This window comes from Mustela erminea, chromosome 20 (genome assembly GCF_009829155.1).
Source record: "Mustela erminea isolate mMusErm1 chromosome 20, mMusErm1.Pri, whole genome shotgun sequence".
NCBI classification, from domain to species: Eukaryota; Metazoa; Chordata; class Mammalia; order Carnivora; family Mustelidae; genus Mustela; species Mustela erminea.
The window spans coordinates 22,286,260-22,303,427 of NC_045633.1; the positions used below are offsets into that span (position 1 = coordinate 22,286,260).

The 17,168-nt window shown below is 61.6% G+C and overlaps 1 protein-coding gene and 1 long non-coding RNA gene across 6 annotated transcripts in view; one reads left to right on the plus strand and one right to left on the minus strand.

Annotated features, from left to right (window-relative positions):
• The window catches only part of ABCA3 (ATP binding cassette subfamily A member 3), a 38,514-nt gene extending 27,270 nt beyond the window's left edge, over positions 1 to 11,244 (plus strand). For 2 of the 4 annotated variants that reach the window (XM_032327078.1, XM_032327077.1), the window contains exons 22-33: positions 1,947 to 2,220; positions 4,766 to 4,970; positions 5,272 to 5,491; positions 5,711 to 5,869; positions 6,743 to 6,915; positions 7,430 to 7,552; positions 7,631 to 7,825; positions 8,417 to 8,604; positions 9,070 to 9,240; positions 9,507 to 9,697; positions 9,840 to 9,913; positions 10,355 to 10,486. In XM_032327078.1, coding sequence (XP_032182969.1) covers positions 1,947 to 2,220; positions 4,766 to 4,970; positions 5,272 to 5,491; positions 5,711 to 5,869; positions 6,743 to 6,915; positions 7,430 to 7,552; positions 7,631 to 7,825; positions 8,417 to 8,604; positions 9,070 to 9,240; positions 9,507 to 9,697; positions 9,840 to 9,913; positions 10,355 to 10,486 — 2,105 coding nt within the window. Of the gene's footprint in view, positions 1 to 1,946; positions 2,221 to 4,765; positions 4,971 to 5,271; positions 5,492 to 5,710; positions 5,870 to 6,742; positions 6,916 to 7,429; positions 7,553 to 7,630; positions 7,826 to 8,416; positions 8,605 to 9,069; positions 9,241 to 9,506; positions 9,698 to 9,839; positions 9,914 to 10,354 lie in introns of all 4 variants that reach the window. The other 2 variants (XR_004281740.1, XM_032327079.1) reach the window with 2 other exon arrangements.
• A 1,858-nt stretch (positions 11,245 to 13,102) lies between these two features.
• LOC116580628 lies at positions 13,103 to 17,104 on the minus strand. Of its 2 annotated transcripts, XR_004281742.1 has the most exons (3): positions 16,517 to 17,104; positions 14,199 to 14,274; positions 13,103 to 13,354 (listed from the first exon to the last, which is right to left on the minus strand). It is a non-coding gene; the product is annotated as an uncharacterized LOC116580628 (long non-coding RNA). The 2 variants fall into 2 exon arrangements; XR_004281741.1 differs by having other exon boundaries at positions 13,103 to 14,274.
• Positions 17,105 to 17,168: the final 64 nt, after the last annotated feature.

A 17,168-nucleotide genomic window follows, 5' to 3' on the forward strand; every position in this document is an offset into this window, starting at 1 on the left:
GTTTCGGGGCCATTGGAGGTGACGTGCGGAACCTCCGTGGCCTCTGTTTGCCAGGCAGGTCACCACATGCACTGAGGGGACACTGCTCTTTCTTCTATCCCATCAAGCCCGAACGATCTCTGTCCCCACTGGTGGCAGCCGGATGCTGCCCCGGGCTGGGAGCAGGCCTTGGGCTTGGGTTCAACGGGTCGTGCAGGAAGGCTGGCTCAGGTCACCGCTCCCCTCCCACATCCTGGCCGGCACACTGGCTGGCCAGCGGGTCTTGGCGGGAGTCGGTTCTTGTCTGGGGAAGGCTGAATGCCCCGGCATAGGCTGTCCCTGCAGTGGGCCCTGGTGACGGCAGGTGCGTGTGCAGCCCCGCCCACCACCATCACCGCTTATCCCTGCCGAGACCACACTCCTGTCACCTCTGTGCACCCCAGCTGGGTGCTGGCTGCCACCCAGCCAGGCCCCAGGAGCTGGGGGCTCTCATGGCACACAGGGGCTCTGGGGCACTCAGGACATAGCCTCGGGTGCCCCTGCCTCAGTCCTTCTGGAACGCCAAAGTGTCCATCTCCTCGTCAAGCATGTGGGTTTGACCACCTCGCTGTGTGGACTCATTACGCCATATTTAGGGACATCTTCTTTTCCTTGTGTAACAGCAGCTGTGGCCAGCCCGGGAAGCCTTTGTAACTTTTTTTTTTTTTAATATTTTAGTTATTTATTTGACAGACAGAGAGAGGTCACAGGAGGCAGAGAGGCAGGCAGAGAGAGAGGAGGAAGCAGGCTCCCCTCTGAGCAGAGAGCCGATGCGGGGCTCGATTCCAGGACCCTGAGATCATGACCTGAGCTGAAGGCAGAGGCTTAACCCACTGAGCCACCCAGGGGCCCCTGCCTTTGTAATTCTTGACGTTAGGGCTCACGGACAGGTCCCTGTTCTCTCAGTGACCCTCGTCCCGAGGGCAGGTGTCCTCGTTGGCCCTGTTTATAGAGAGGGGGAGGCAGGCCCGGGGTAGCCAGGGTGTGAGCAGGTGTGAGCGATGCTGGAACGAGCTGGCGGGCAACGAGCGCAGGGCAGGCCCAGCACGCGCGATGGGAACGCCTCTCACCACGCGTCTGCCGCGGAGTAAAGTGAGGGCCAGCAGGACTGAGGCAGGTCCTGGCCTCCCAGAACCCAAATGCCCGGGGGGGCGGTCCAAGACCTGAAATAGTGATCGGCTGGGGTTCTTCCGGGTGACCAGGGAGCGTTCCTCCTCCCTGGGCCCCCTCCCCCAGGTACTGTTAGTTTTCTTTTTTTTTTTTCAGATTTGTTCATTTATTTGAGAGAGAGCGCGAGCCCATGCACACAGAGGGAGGGATAAAGGGAGAAGCAGGCTCCCCGCGGAGCAGGGAGCCTGACACGGGGCTCCATCCCAGGACCCTGAGATCACAGCCAGAGCCGAAGGCAGACACTTAACCCATTGAGTCACCCAGACGCCCCGGGCCACTCTTTTTAAAAACCATCTTTTTTTTTTTTTCCTGATTATGAAGGGGTACTTTTTCATTCCATAAAAACTAGAACACCAGGAAAACAGGCAGGGGTCCTATCTGATCACACCCCCTGAGGGCAGCCCCTCCCTGCCAGCCCAGCGCCCATCACCTGAGACAGCTCTGCCTTTCAGAGCCTGGCCTCCTGCCGTGTAACCCTGGCCGCTGCTCCCTATAGCATCCCCCCAGCCCAGGACAGGAGGAGGAGCTCTCCTCATCCCTGTGGCCTCCTGTGGCTACAGGGTCCCCACTCACCCGAGCCCTGCAGCCTCAGGCCCAGCCCCTCCCATGACACTGCTCCGGGGCCCACGGACTCCGACCATGTGAGGAGAAGGCAGCCTGTCCTTCCCAGCTTCCTCCAGGCCTGAGCTCCTTAGAGTGGATGCCTTGGGCACGTGCCCTGGGGGGCTGTTCACCACTGACCCTTCATTGTCCCCCAGGTGATCTGGAGGAGTTCCTGATTTTCAGGGCCTCAGTGGAGGGAGGCGGCTTCAACGAGCGGTGCCTGGTGGCAGTGTCCTTCAGAGACGTGGGCGAGCGGACGGTGGTCACGGCCCTGTTCAACAACCAGGCCTACCATTCCCCCGCCACCGCGCTGGCCATCGTGGACAACCTTCTGTTCAAGCAGCTGTGTGGCCCCTTGGCCTCCATCGTGGTCTCCAACTACCCCCAGCCCCGGAACACCCTGCAGGCCGCCAAGGACCAGTTCAATGAGTACGTGCGCTGCCCCGTCCCTCGGCCCAGCCCCATGCCTGACCATCATGACCTCCACCGAGACTGAGCCCCCGGGGCACTCAAATGGGCATGCAGGTGGATAGAGCACAGTGTCTGCCTTCGGGAAGCTTCTGGGTTCTGGCCAGGAACCTCTGCCCCACATCTTTCTTAGCCTTCCACACTCACCCTTTCCTTGGGTAACAGATGAGCTGGTGGGACCCTGTCCTACGTCCAATGAGGTCTCCGAGGGAGACCTCCTGGGGATCTGGAGGGCGGTCATGCCCTCTTCCCAGATCTATACCCACCTCTTGCTGACTGCTGTTCCCAGGGGTCCCAGCACATGACCAGGATGCAGAACACAGCGAGGTCAGGTGTCCCTGCCTGAGGCGGCCACGAGTCAGGAAACCCCATGGCACCTCTGTTCTCAGGCCTCATCCCGTTGTGATGCATGGGGGAGCCTCCCCTACACTTACAGAGCCTCCCAGACTCTGGGACCATTCAGAGGAAGCCCAGGAAAATCAGTTAATTTCAGAACCATCGCCCCACGCAGGGCAGTTCATTAATGGGGTGGCAGTTTCATCTCCAACCCCTGCCCCGTGTTGGACGGTGCTCTGGGTCCTACGAGGTCCTCCACCTCAATAACCTCCTGTCTCTACCCCGAAAGCAGAGATATGGTGGTCGTTGTCTGCCCCTCTAGTGCGGGGTCAGGAGCCACGCCACCCCAGGGAGGGGCCTCTGCTCTGACAGGGCCCCAAGGAGACAGGCCTGCGGGGCCCTCAGACCTAGGAGGGTAGGCACATGGAAAAGGGGCAGCTCCCTCCCGGTGGGCTCAGTGTGGTGGACGGGGCAGTGGGGACCTTTGTTTCGTGTTCGCGGTGTGAGGAGCTAGAGCTCTGCACCCACGTGTGACATACAGCCAAATGGTCGTTAGCATACTCAGAACGTGGGCCATCGGCAGGCTTGCTGTCGCTGACACACAAGGTTACGTTAGTTGCAGGTGCGGGGTAAACCGTCACCACCCGTCGTCTAGTCAACACCCCAGTCCCATGTAGTTCCAGAGTCTTCTCTGTGATGAGGAGGTCATCTCTCTGAGCAGCTTCCAGCACTTAATCCAGATCGGTGACCTTAACCGCAGTCACCATGCTGTACATGACCCCCCAGGACGTGCTCATTTTTTGACGGGAAAGCTGGACATGTTGACCCCTCACCTGCTTTGCCCACCCCCCGCCCCCACCTCTGGTCTCCGGGTCTGTGACCTCCATGCTGGTTTTTGGAGACTCCAGACGTGAGAAAGATCACACAGTATTCTCTTTCTCTGTCTAACGTACTTAATTTGACTCCATGCCCTCAAGGGCCATGCACGTTGTCACACGTGGCAGGATGTCCTCCTTTGTTGTGGCCAGAAAGCACTGCCCTGCAGTCCGACCCTGGTTTCTTGATCCCATGGACGGATGCTAGGTCGTCTCAGTCTCGGCTGCTGTAAGCCATGGGGCCTCCCGCACGCAGGGCCCACATCGCGCCCAGTCAGCGGTTCCGTTTTCTGAACGCAGGATGGCCGGAGCCCCTGGTGGCTCAGGCTTTCACTCTCTGCAGACCATCCGCGCTGTTCCCAGAGCGGCAGCCCCAGTGTGTGTTCCCGCCTACGGCGCCGGAGGGCTGCCCCCGTCCACGTCCTCTCCCGCACGTGCTGGACACAAGAGCTCCGTGAGGTGGCCTCTCACTGCAGCTTGGCTTGGTGTTTCCCTGGTGGTTCTCAGTGCTGAGCACCTTCTTGTTTGCCTCTTGGCCCACGGTGTCATTTTACTTTCATGGGGGTTCCGGGACACAGCCGTCACTGGCCGCTCCTGTGTCCCCTTCTCCAAGCGGCCTCCATGCTGTCTCTGTCTCGGGGACACACCTGCTCAGGACATCTCCTGCTGATAGAATCGTATGATGAGAGGCCTTTTGTGACTGGCTTTTTTTACTTCCAAGGCCCGTCGGTGTTGTAGTGTATATCCGTAATTCTCTCTTTTTGGTCAAATAGTAACCAGATGTCAAAGTGCCATTTTTTGAGGCAGACAGGAAATCTTCAAGCAGCAGAATTACGCCATCTGTGCTGGTTTCTGGAAGGCATTGCTAGCCGTTGTTTACAGCATGTGGAATGCACCCAATGCGGGAGAAGAGCCGCCGCAGGGGGGGTGCATGGGGGCAGGGGCACAGTGGCAGTGTCTGACCAGGGCAGAGTGAGCCCCCGTGGGAGTTCTCAGGGGATTCAGGAAAGGCAGGAGGGTGGTGGCACAAGCACCTTGGGGCCGGGGTGGGGGGGCGCCACTACCATCCCTGGCCCAGAAGCCCAGAGGAGCTGTCCTGGGGGGATGGGCTTTTCCCCGCTCTGAGATCCCCGCCACACACATACAGCTGTGGCATTCTCTCTTAACCCCCATTAGCGGCGGGGCCACTCCACCTCCTGCCTTGGATGGTGACCAAGGACCCGATGGGTGTCCCCTGCTGCATGGACTTGACTACACTCAGTCCCTGAGCTGCCCTGTCCCCCTACCCCCTGCAGGGGCCGGAAGGGATTCGACATCGCCCTCAATCTGCTGTTCGCCATGGCGTTCCTGGCCAGCACGTTCTCCATCCTGGCGGTCAGCGAGAGGGCCGTGCAGGCCAAGCACGTCCAGTTCGTGAGCGGAGTGCGTGTGGCCACTTTCTGGCTCTCCGCGCTGCTGTGGGACCTCATGTCCTTCCTGGTTCCCAGTCTGCTGCTGCTGGTGAGGGCTGCGAGGTGCTGGGACCCCTCCCCAGCCGTCACAGGGGGCTTACCCTGGGGCCCCTGCACTGACTGCAGCCAGCCTGGGGTGCACACCGGCAGCTCAGCCTCAGTCCTGGGGGGATGGCTAGAGACACCCCTCATCTCTGCACCACTAACCTCAAGCCCACGTGCGGGGGCAGGGGGCGTCCAGAGCGGCACGTGCCCAGACGGCTCCAAGTGCAGAGGGGAGAAGGGGGCAAGTCGTCAGGGAGCACCAGGCCGCAAAGCCCTCCGAGCCACACGCCTCTGTGCCGTGGCAGGTGGTGTTCAAAGCCTTTGATGTGCACGCCTTCACGCGCGATGGCCACATGGCGGACGCCTTGCTGCTGCTCATGCTATACGGCTGGGCCATCATCCCCCTCATGTACCTGATGAACTTCTGCTTCTCGGGGCCCGCTGCAGCCTATACCAGGCTCACCATATTCAACATCCTGTCGGGCGTCGCCACCTTCCTCATGGTCACCATCATGCGCATCCCAGGTGTGGGCCTCAGATCCCCTCCCCCGTCCTGCACATGCGGAGCCCCCTGCTCTGGTCCTGGGTGGCCCCAGCGTGGGCACTGGGCCAGGCGCCTCTGCCAAATACAGCCCTGCTGGGCCCGCGGCACGTCTGCCTCGTGATTTGGGGGCAGGGAGGCATCCTGGAGGTGTTGTCCCGGCCGTCACCCCCAGCACCTACTGGTCTGTGCCCTCCGCGCAGCGGTCAAGCTAGAAGAGCTTTCCAGAACCCTGGACCATGTGTTCCTGGTACTGCCCAACCACTGTCTGGGGATGGCGGTCAGCAGCTTCCACGAGAACTTCGAGACGAGGCGGTACTGCACGTCCTCCGAGGTCGCGGCCCACTACTGCAAGAAATACAGTGCGTGTCCCTGCGGCTGCCCCTCCCTGCAGGCTCGCCGACCTGCTGTGTCCCCCTGCCCACTGGGCATCTCTGTGTCTCGCACACCCCTGCCTTTCTCTAGCAAGGTCGTCTGGGGTGCATCCAGGGCACATCCTCACTACAGGCTCTTACCTCAGGACCTGAACTTACTACATCTGCGAGACCGTTTCTGAAGTGGGGTTTTCACGGGCTCTGGGGCTTGGGGCATGTCAGGTCATTCTGGGGGCCACCTCTCAGCCCCCCACACACCCTTCCCGTGCCTGGACCAGTCTTCAGCATTGGTCAGCTGTCACGGCTGTGACCACGGGAGTAGGGTTGGCGGGTCCCATCTTCACGTCTCCATGCAGCCCCCAAGCGGCAAAGGAGCATGGGAGCAAGCAAGCGAGGCTGTGACTCGGTCACTTGTCATGTGCACACCTTGCAAAGCAAAACTGCCCCCAGATACAGGCAGTTCTTGGGGCTTCTGGGAGGTAGTGAGAAGCACAGGGCACGACCTCAGACGACGAATGGACCCTGTGCCTTCACAGCCACCATCGTGGCCGGTGTGCAGGCACCTGTGGGCCTACAGAGGGGGGGCTCGGGCTGGGACACAGGGTAGAGGCACAGGGTGGGAGGATGGTTTGCAGGACAAGAGTTGCAGGGTAGAGGGGGACGGGGCGAGGCAGGAGGGCACATGGGGCAGCCGGGGTGGTCGGCGGGAGGGGGGTGCGCAGGAAGGTGGCGGGGGATGGCATGCAGAAGGGGGATCATGGGATGGGGTGCGGGGCTGGGGGGAGGGCACGGGCGGGGGGCACATGGGGCAGCAGGGGCGAGGGGACGGGAGACGTGGTGCTCACCCCCTCCCCCACACAGACATCCAGTACCAGCAGAACTTCTACGCGTGGAGTGCCCCGGGGGTCGGCAGGTTCGTGACCTCCATGGCAGCTTCTGGATTTGCCTACCTCAGTCTGCTCTTCCTCATCGAGACTGACACGCTGTGGAGGCTCAAGACCTGCCTGTGTGCCTTCCGGAGGAGGCGGGCGCTGGTGAGTGGTCCCGGGGCCCCCTGCACTCCACCTCTGGCCTGGGCACCGGAGGCTGTGGTGCTTGCCGGCAGCTGCCCTTGCTCGGACCCCTGGGGCCCCCACAGTCTCCGTCTGGGCAGAGGCTGTCAGGCCAGCCGCCCTCGTGTGTGTCATGTCTGCCCCATTGCACAAGCGAGCCTGGGAAGGAGCCTGCGCTGGCCAGACACGGGAACCCAGGGCGGGGTGGCCATTCTGACCTGTGAAGACCCTTCCAACATGGAGCTTCTGTCCACGTAGGGCAGACTCCCGCCCCTCAGCTGACGCTCTTGGCCATCTGGGTGCGTCCTGCACCGTCCTTGCTTCTTGGTGGTGTGCGTCTCCTGGGCGCTCATGTCAGCCCTTAAGTCCCCCAGCCGTCCTTGTGAAAGCCTGAACTAGCACACCCGCGGTCTCAGAGACCCCCGCCCTTTGTCCCACGGAAAAGAACTCCCTGACCTGGAGCTCAGCCGTTGTGGTCTTTTTCCGGAACAATTAGATGGAAGCTCGGACGTCAGCACCTCCTGAGGACCAGGACGTGGTGGAGGAAAGGAACCGGGTCCTGGCTCCCAGCATGGACTCCTTGCTGGACACCCCGCTGGTTATCAAAGAGCTGTCCAAGGTCAGGCGAGTCTCCCCACATGGGCCCTGGGCAGGCCCCCTGGGCTGCCTCCAGGCCCCAACACCTGGTGTCCTGCAGGTATACGAGCAGCGGGCGCCCCTGCTTGCCGTGGACAAGATCTCCCTCGCAGTCCAGAAAGGGGAGTGTTTCGGCTTGCTGGGTTTCAATGGAGCTGGGAAAACCACGACTTTCAAAATGCTGACAGGAGAGGAGACTATCACATCTGGGGATGCCTTTGTTGGGGGCTATAGCATCAGCTCTGAAATCGGGAAGGTGGGTGCAGCCAGGGAGGCGGGAAGAGGGGGCACCGTGGAGGCAGGGACGGGGCTCGTTTCTGGCTCACATTTGCGCAGATGGGGGACGAGGTGGTGGCCAGGGGCCAGAGAGAAGCAACAGGGAGGAGAGAGAGAGGACAGGAAGATAAGAGCCTCAGGCCAGAAGGACCCTTGCCACAGTGTCTCTCTGAGAAGCCACTTCTCTGGCCCCAGGACCTTGGTGCTCGCAGCACTGTGTGGTCTGTGTACACAGACCAATCGTGAGTGTGCCCTGGGCTGCTCGGAGCAGGCATTCCACCGAAAACCAAAGCTGGGTGTGATGTTAGTGACAAAGCACACTGTTTAGAGCATCGTGGCGCCTGCTGCACAGTGAGGAACCCTGGCCACAGCTCGTGAGCCCAGCGAGGCACGGCCGGGTCCGCCTCAGCAGAGGGTACACGGTGCTCTGGGCCCCCCGGGTGTGGGTTTCAGGGCCTCACTGAGGGAAGGGGAGAAACCACTGGGGCCTGTGCACCAATGGGTCGCCCCAGACCGATCTGCTGGGGGAAACCTGGAGGAGCCCCCCCTGACCCCTGCACCCCGCCTTCAGGTGCGGCAGCGGATCGGCTACTGCCCCCAATTTGATGCCCTGCTGGACCACATGACAGGCCGGGAGACGCTGGTCATGTATGCCCGGCTCCGGGGCATTCCCGAGCGCCACGTCGCCGCCTGCGTGGAGAACGCGCTCCGCGGCCTGCTTCTGGAGCCGCACGCCGACAAGCTGGTCAGGACGTACAGGTGCTGCTGTGCTGGGGCCTGCCCCAAGCAGCGGGCACCTCCATGTCCCGGGGTAGAGTTGGAGTCTCTCCTCCCACAAAGCTGGGGACAGCCAAATGGGTCCAGGGCCAGAACTCCCACCCGCTGTTCCAGGATCAGATGGGGCTTCAGCGGCATGAGCCGGGTGGTGCAGGGTGAGAGGGCCTGCGTGCCAGTTCCTGCCCCTGGGAGGCACAGCCGGGTCAGGCCCATCAGGTTCTGGTCAGCACAGAGAGTGTTGCTGTCCTCTGTGTGGGTGTGTACGTGACCCCCCTCAGCACAGCTTTCCTTGGACCCCCCCAAAACTACAAGGTGGGCTTTCCAGGCATGCTCCCCTCATTCCTGTCCACCCAGGACGCTCTGGGATCCTGGGGCCCAGTCTGATGCTGGGACACGGGGAGCCCGTGCTAATTATGAGCCTTGCCCTCCGTGCTCCCCTGTTTCCAGCGGCGGCAATAAGCGGAAGCTGAGCACGGCCATTGCCCTGCTTGGAGAGCCTTCGGTCATCTTCCTGGACGAGCCATCCACTGGCATGGATCCCGTGGCCCGGCGTCTGCTCTGGGACACCGTGGCCCGGGCCCGTGAGTCCGGCAAGGCCATCGTCATCACCTCCCACAGGTAGAGCCAGAGTCTCCGGGGGTCGGTGGAAGAGTGGGGACAAGGGCTGGCTGGGTGGGGCCGGGGGCACAGACCTGTCAGCAGCTGTGTCGGAGCCCCTGAGGAACGTGCCCAGCCTCGCCAGGTGGGCCCCTCTCTGAACGTGGGAATCAGGAGTGGTGTGATCTGGCCGTGGACACCGGCCTCTCTGCGGGAGCCTCTGTTGTGGAAGGCGGGCGTCGGCATCCCCTGCCCCGCCCCTGTCAGGCCTCTGCCCCTCTCCCCAGCATGGAGGAATGCGAGGCCTTGTGCACCCGGCTGGCCATCATGGTGCAGGGTCAGTTCAAGTGCCTGGGCAGCCCCCAGCACCTCAAGAGCAAGTTCGGCAGCGGCTATTCCCTGCAGGCCAAGGTGCGGGGCGACGGGCAGCAGGAGGCGCTGGAGGAGTTCAAGGCGTTCGTGACCCTGACCTTCCCAGGTGAGGGCCACCACACAGAGGGCCTCTGTGCCTCAGCCCTGCCGAGCTCCCCCGCCCCGGCCCCCGGCCCTGACCCCTGGGAGGAGGGCCATGACTCCATGGTCCCAGGCCCTCCGGGGAACACAGTGTCCTCCCCGTGCAGGCAGCGTCCTGGAAGACGAGCACCAAGGGATGGTCCATTACCACCTGCCCGGGGATGACCTCAGCTGGGCCAAGGTGAGCGTGGGCCCTTCCAGCCATCACTCCTTCTGTGGTGCTTCTAGGCTCCTTCCAAACAGGAGTCTCTTACAGTTTATACTCTAGCACGCATCCTAAAATTTGCCAGGTTCGGAGATTCGTTCGAGTCAGAAAAAAAAATGGGTGCAAAAAAGGAAACTGGCCCAGAGAGCATGCCCAAGGTCGCCCTGTGAGCTGGGAAGATTCGGGGGATGCCTGGCCCCCGGGGCCGGTTCACAGGGCACAGCCCCCCCACCTCCCCCTGGGAGCATGGCTCGCCCCGTCAGGCCCACTCCCTGCAGTGACCTGGGGCCCTGTCTGGGGCAGGGCTAGGACCTCTGGGAGCCTTACTCCCACCCCCCCCCATGGCCAGAGCACTCCCAGCCAGCCCCCCCGTCCCAGCTCCTGGGCTTGTTAAAGCTGTTTCCTCGTTCCCACAAGGTGTTCGGTGTCCTGGAGAAGGCCAAAGAGAAGTACGCCGTGGACGACTACTCCGTGAGCCAGATCTCCCTGGAGCAGGTCTTCCTGAGCTTTGCCTACCTGCAGCCGCCCGCCGAGGATGAGGGGCCCTGAGGAGCCGCCAGGTGGGCGCGTGGCCGCACAGGCAGGCGTCCTCCCCCTCCAAGTTCATCTTATCCTGCACCTTTACTTCCAATCACTGTTTCTATAATGGACGCGAGAATCAAGGCACAGTGGGGACCAGGGTGTCGGAGCCCTCACGCTGGCAATCAGCATGCGGACATCCGTGCCCAGGGCAGTCGCCAAAGCCCCTCTCTGGAGTGCGGGACCCAGCACGAGCAGCCCAGTAGCCCGTGTGGGCGAACCTCGGGGTTTCTGGGCAGAGCGCCACTCAGGGAGGGGCTGCAGCCGACCTGGGAGTTGCACGAGGCGAGCACTGGCGACACCCCTCACCTGCACACGCACGGAGCCTCCCGTGGGGCGATACAGGGAGCCAGCAGGACGGTGGGCTGTGGGGCTCACCAGGTTGCCCAGAACAGAGAGCAGGTCGCCTGAGGCCACCCACGAGGGAGGTGCTGGCTGTGACTAGGCTCCGTGGCCTTGGCTTCCGGGGGCCTGGGAGTCGCTGCTCCACGAGCGTGCGCTCGAGGCGGGGTAGGGCTGACCCTGCACCTGGCACCATCACATCAGCGTCTTCCAGGGTTCATGGGCTCGGAGAAAGAAGGCAGTCCTTCCTGCCCGAGACTAGCTTCTGGAGAAGCCACCAGCACGAGGCCAGTTGGGGACCACTGCGGGACTGAGGGACCATCTAAGGAGATGCACTTGACACATGGTGACTCTGTCCAGAAAATAAAGTCCGGGAGGGAACACAACCACAGTCTGTATGGAGGGACTTCCAACACTCACTGCTAGGTCTGGCAGCCAGACCCGCAGGGACCGGAGTGGGTTAGACAGCCCCCCACCAGGTCGGCCATCCCTACCAGGAGGTACAAGCCCAGGGTCAGGGTGAGTGGGGCAGACCGGCAGGGTGGGAGACCTCTGGCCCTGGGGCCACTCCCAGCTTTAGGCATAAGAGCCTTCTGCATCAGCTCCCTCTGTTTATTTACGTATCCTTATTTCTGACCGTTTTTAGAGTTTTAAATTTATTTGAGATAGAGTGAGTGTGCGCACCGTGGGAAAGGGAGAAGCAGACTCCCGCCAAACAGGGAGCCCGATGCAGGACTCTGGGATCATGACCTGAACTGAAGGCAGACACTTCACTGACTGAGCCACCCAGGCGCCCCATTTCTCAGTTTCTTAAATTTCCATGATTTTATTCTCTGCTGTCTAATATTCTCTTAGAATTCATAGTTTCAGAGAAGACCTGTCCTATCACTTTGTTCTCTAGGACAGTCTCTTGTGCTTTTTATCAGCCTCTCTGAGCTCTGGAACACTGCAGGCTCCAGGAACTGTCTCTTCGCTTTAAATTTCCTTACCCCCTCATCATCTAGTTTCACATTATAAAACATAAGCCCGGGGATGGCTGGGGTCCTAGACATGCCCCAGGGGAAGCATCTTCTAGGTAGTGGCCCCTGTGGGGTTGGCCAGGCCCTCTGGGGTGGGGTGGGGGCACAAGCAGTGGCCCTACTGCTTGCTTTTAAGTCTGTGTTAGAGATTTAGAAAATGGGCATTTTCTTCCTTTAAGGGCATGAGGAAAGGCATTCGAGACTGAAGGAATGGCACCTGCGAGGCACACCCCCACTGCAGTCAGCTTGCGTTGGTCCAGAGAGAGGTGGTTCATCTGACAGGGGCCAAGAGGGAGAGTGAGGGCTGCAGAGACCAGTAGGAGGAAAAGTGCCGTGGGCCTGATCAGGCCCTTCTTAGGAACACCACCAGTGCCTGGGGAGAGGGCAGGGCAGGGCAAGGCTGAGCTGCTGCAGTGGGGACCCGAGAGGCCAGTGTGCCACAGTCGGGGAGAGCCCACAGGGCCCGGGGTTTCTGTGGGAGGAGCACAGAGCTGAGGCAACGGCAGTCAGGCAGAGGGGACCCCAGGCACAGCAGGAAGGGACATCCCCAGCTCATCTGCAAGGCTGCCAGACACGAAGCACAGGAGCTGAGAATCCTCGAGGAGCCAGGAGTGGGACCTGAACCCCCTCCTCCCCAAGCCTAGCTGGTTTGGTTTGAGCTGAGGCAGCTCCCGACCCAGGGGAGATGGGGAAGAAGCCACAGGCACACAGCTGACCTGCTTCACCCCCCAACCCCAGCCCACCCCTCTCCCCAACAATCCTTGGGGCCAGAGGGTCCCCAGAGAGGGAGAATTGAGGCCCAAACAGCTGCTGTGTCTGCTGGACTCCTGCCCCTCCCCCACAGCAGTCAGCAGACCCCAAATCCAAGGTCATGCGGCGTTGGGTGGGGGAATGCTCCCAAGGGGCTGACACCCACACGAGAGGAGAGTAGGTCTGTGGAAAGCCCAGCCCCATCCACCGTGTGCCTCAACCAAACCACACACAGTGGGCTTGGGGACAGTCCCTCAGCACGACAGTGGCGCACAGAATGTGGCCTGACAAGGGAGGAGGGCGCAGATCCTGCTGGATACAGGCCTCAGGCTGAGCCCCTCCACTGCCTTCCCCGTGGGGATTGCCAGGCAGCAGGCAGCGGGTCGAGGGGTCCCCACCCTGGCCACAGAAACAGCTCCCATGGGAGGCAGGCTATGGCGGACTGGTGGCCCACACCAGAAGGCCCAGCCCCAGGTTTGGGAAAAAACACGTATTTATTTCTCTGCCAAGTACAAAGTCCAGAGAAGGCAGTCTGGGGATTTCATCACCATCTGCACCGTCCAGGTGGAGGCTCCCTCCTCAAGGTCCTTTCTCAGGGTCAACGTGTCCCCAAGGCTCCAGCTGGAATTGGCAGGAAGCAGGAACAGCAGGAGGGCGCAGCTCCTGGAAGTCATGTGGGCTGTCCACGGTGCCCACACACAGGCGTGGCTGCACCAGGGGCAGGGAGCTGGGATGCGCGATCTCGTGTTTAGCTGGGGAACCCAGATAGAAGCCAGGATGCAACCCCAGCCTCCACCAGGACTGCAGAGTGCAGGCTGGCATTGGGGGGGGCAGGGGGCACCTGACAGGCCCTTGTTGCCCACCCAAGCTGCTGAGAGCCCACCTCACTCAGGAAGCCCCACAGCACAGCGGAAGTGACCCACCCCTGCCCCCCAAGGAGTGTCGGGGCCCTTTCACTGCAACGGCACAGGCAAACTGGAGTGTTCTCCCAGGCAAATGCCAATCCCAGGTATTCAGGGCAGGACTCCGGGGGAGCCGAGATCAGCCGTGTCTCAGGGACCCTCAGCCCAGTCCGACAAAGCGGCTGACAGGACTAAGGCTGACAAAGGAGTGAGCCAAGGCCAGCACCCGGAAGGAAGGCTGGAAGGTTGCTCCAAAGGTGGCCACAAGCTGCCTGGGGATGCCGACACACCTCAGCAGGCCCAGCCTGCCTGGCCCGGACCCACGTGACCCCAGGCTGAACTTCGTCAATTCCCTGACCACATAGGGATGGCAATGTCCCGACACCCCAGACCTGATGCCTGCAGGGCCGGAGCCCGGAGATGAGAGGCCAGAGTTGCGAGACACCGGCAGCCACACCGCCTGCCAGGGCAACTTGGCTGCTGTGTCTACAGGCCACCCTGTGTCTACAGGCCACCCTGCGTCTACAGGCACGTCTACAGCTGGCACACCATGCCAGCTGCCGGCTGGGTCCTCTGAGAGCCCCAGTCCCATGCAGACTGGTCAGTGTGAAGGGAGGGCCACCTGAGCTCACCCAGAGCCTGTGGCCAAAGCAAAAGCCTGAGCCTTACCTGCACACAGAGGTACATTCCTGGGTAGACAGCCTGGGTTCCACCTGGGCCCGGAGGGGCTAACCCCCACCGGCTCCTGCATCAAGGAGGCAGTACACAGAAGTCCTAAGAGGTCCCCCAAACACCAAGGTCAGGAGAGGCTGCTCACACCATCCCGCAGCTAAGGCCAGCAGGCCACATAGGACACCCCACTCTCCAGACACGAGACCCCTTCCAGCAACCCCGGCTCAAGTCTACTCCAAACCCTGGAAGGTTCGACTCCCTTTCCCAAAGGAGGGCAAAGCCACTGGCTTTCCTGCACAAGAGGACTCAGGGCAGGTGGGCCGAGAGGCTACCCAAGAAGGGGCAACAAGGCAGAGGTCTTGGCCCCCACAGCCCTTCAGGAGAGCACCAGGAAGCAGGGTGTTGGGGCCTGGGGTCCCATCCCTGCCGGATAGGACCGTATGGCCTGGGCCTCAAGTAGGCATGGAGAGGAGCTGAAGATACAGGGTCGGGCCCGGGGAGCGGGGGCCCTGCCTTCCTTCCTCAACACACAGGGCTGCCCAGGCACCACTCCTGGGGCCTGGCCTACACCCCACAGATGCTGGTGTCAGATGCCTCCAAGGCTGGAGACACTCTAAGTCAACAGGCTGTGGATGGCGCGGCAGAGGCCCTGGGAGCAGGGCTGGGGGCCTAGATGGCTTAGCTGCAGTGAGCACCTCCATACACCCTCACTGCACCCCGGGCTGCAGCACTCCAGCCTGCCTGCTTTGTATCCAGCTCTGGCTGGGCCCCTCCCCGTCCCCTCTGATCCCCCCCCAGCTCTGGTGTCCCTATCCTTGACTTCCCTGGGGCAGAAATGAACACAGGGCTTCCCGCATGAAAACCAGCACAAGCCCCCAAGCTCACTGCTCAGGAGCGCCTGCGGGAGTCCGGAGTTGCCTGCCAGCAGGAAGAGTAGGATAGAGCTCAGGACTGGACACCCCACACCTTGGGGACACAAGCCTAGAACTGCAAAGGCCTCCCCACAACTCCAGACCCTCAGTGGTGGTCTGGCCCCTGAAGGCCCAGCCTGGCCACCCAGAAGGACCAGCCGGAGCCCCTTACTGGGCTCCTTCAGGGGAGGCAGGCACTCACCCGCTCAACCACACAGAAAGGAGCCAGGCCTTGGTGATCCAGCCCCTCTTCTAATGCCTCCCTCAAGGTCACCAAGCCATCACCAGCTCCCTGACCCCACCCAAACGGCTCGGCTCGGCTCTGCGGCACCTGGCTGGGCCACCCTGCCCCTAGCGTGGCAACTATTAGCAATAGATTAAAAAAGAGCCTTCTTGACATGCTTTACAATGGAATGCAAGGCCTGGATGGCCCACCATGAGCTCCAGCACAATCCAGGCTACCACTAAACCCTGTGTCCCAGGTGACCGGCCTCCAAGGAGAGCCCCTGCTGAACCCATCAGGCCCATAGAGAACGAAGGCAGAGGGGACATTCTGATTCCAAAGTGAGAGCAGCCCCACATGCCAATAAGTGAACCTCAACCCTGGGAGGGAAGTGAGGGGCTTAGAACACTGGTAGAACCAGGCCTGGGGCTGGCTGCCGGACACCCTGTCTCTAGGAGCCCTGCCCCACCCCCGCCATCAAACCTGGACCAAAGACCTTCAAAGGTCCCCAAGGACCTAGCATCCCAGCCCTGAGTCCCCAGAGCCTTAGTAGGTTGGCACAGGTGTAAAAGAAGGGGAAGCCAGAACTTCTGGAAGGCAGGGGCCGGGGGCCACCAGTTTTAACTTCTTACGTTTCTTCCAAACACATACTGTTGTTCTTCAAAATGCCAAAAGACAAGATGCTCAACTTTTAACGTTCAACAGCTGATAACACACTTGATAACAAAAACTTATAATATTTAGAAACAAATGTGATTGAACTTCTGTGTCTGAATAAATCATGCTTTAGATTTAACATAAAACGTGTTAAAATTTATATGCGTGCCAAGTTATATCACTTTAACACATTTTTAAAAAGCACAGGCAGCTGTCAGCCCAGCTGGTGGTGTCCCCACCGCCCTCTCCCCATGGTGGGGTCACTGGCCTGCTCCCTCCCCACCCGACTGCGTTCGTGCGCCCTGGACAAAGGCGCTGCTGGGTCAAGGCCCTTCAGGCAAGCAAAGGGCAATGACTTGCAGAGGGCATCTGCAGCCCCATCCATCCATCCCTGGTCACCAAGCGGCAACCCGGACACTCCTGTCCTTGCCCTTGGCAGCTAATCCATCTCCAAATCACAGGGCTTCCTTCCTCCAAAAGAGATCACTCTCCGGACGCTCGCTTCTCTTCCTGGATGCACCTACCTGTTCAAACAATGTCTGGGGCGGGGTGCCCCTTCCTTCCACTGAGCACCGAGTAACGACCGCTCGCAAGACACGGGCGGGGACACGTCGGTGAACAAAATCCGAAAGCTCTGGCCCTCTCGGCGCCGGGATTTACTCTCCCCAGTCCTCTGCCTGGGCTCGGGGCCACTACTTTGCCAGAAGAGTCGGCCTCCCTGCCTGCACAGTCCGCCGGCCAGGGGGTGACGCCTCGCACGGGATGCTGCCCCAGCACCGCCCTGGCCTGCGAGCCGCCCCCCGCCCCGGGCTCCCCTAGCTTCTTCCGATGGGCCTCGGCACCGCTGCACCCGCCTTTCCTCTGCCCGACGTCCCCTTCCACTCGGGTCTCAGCCGCACGGGTCCCTGTCCAGGCTCAGGACCCGACCGAGCACCGGCAGTCCGCACACCTCGGGGTTTTTGACTTCATCAAGCCGTCCCTGCACCCGCCCGGCCCCTGAGCCGCCTTGCGCCCTGCGGGACCCCGGACCCGCCACCAGAGGCCGCCGCACCCGGTCGGCCCCGCCGGCCCAGAAGCCCCGCGCGCGCTGCGGGGAGGACAGGGGCTGCGAGGCAGTGCGCACGCGCAACGGGTGGGGCGGGGCCGCGGCTACATTAACTCCCTCCGCGCCGGCCC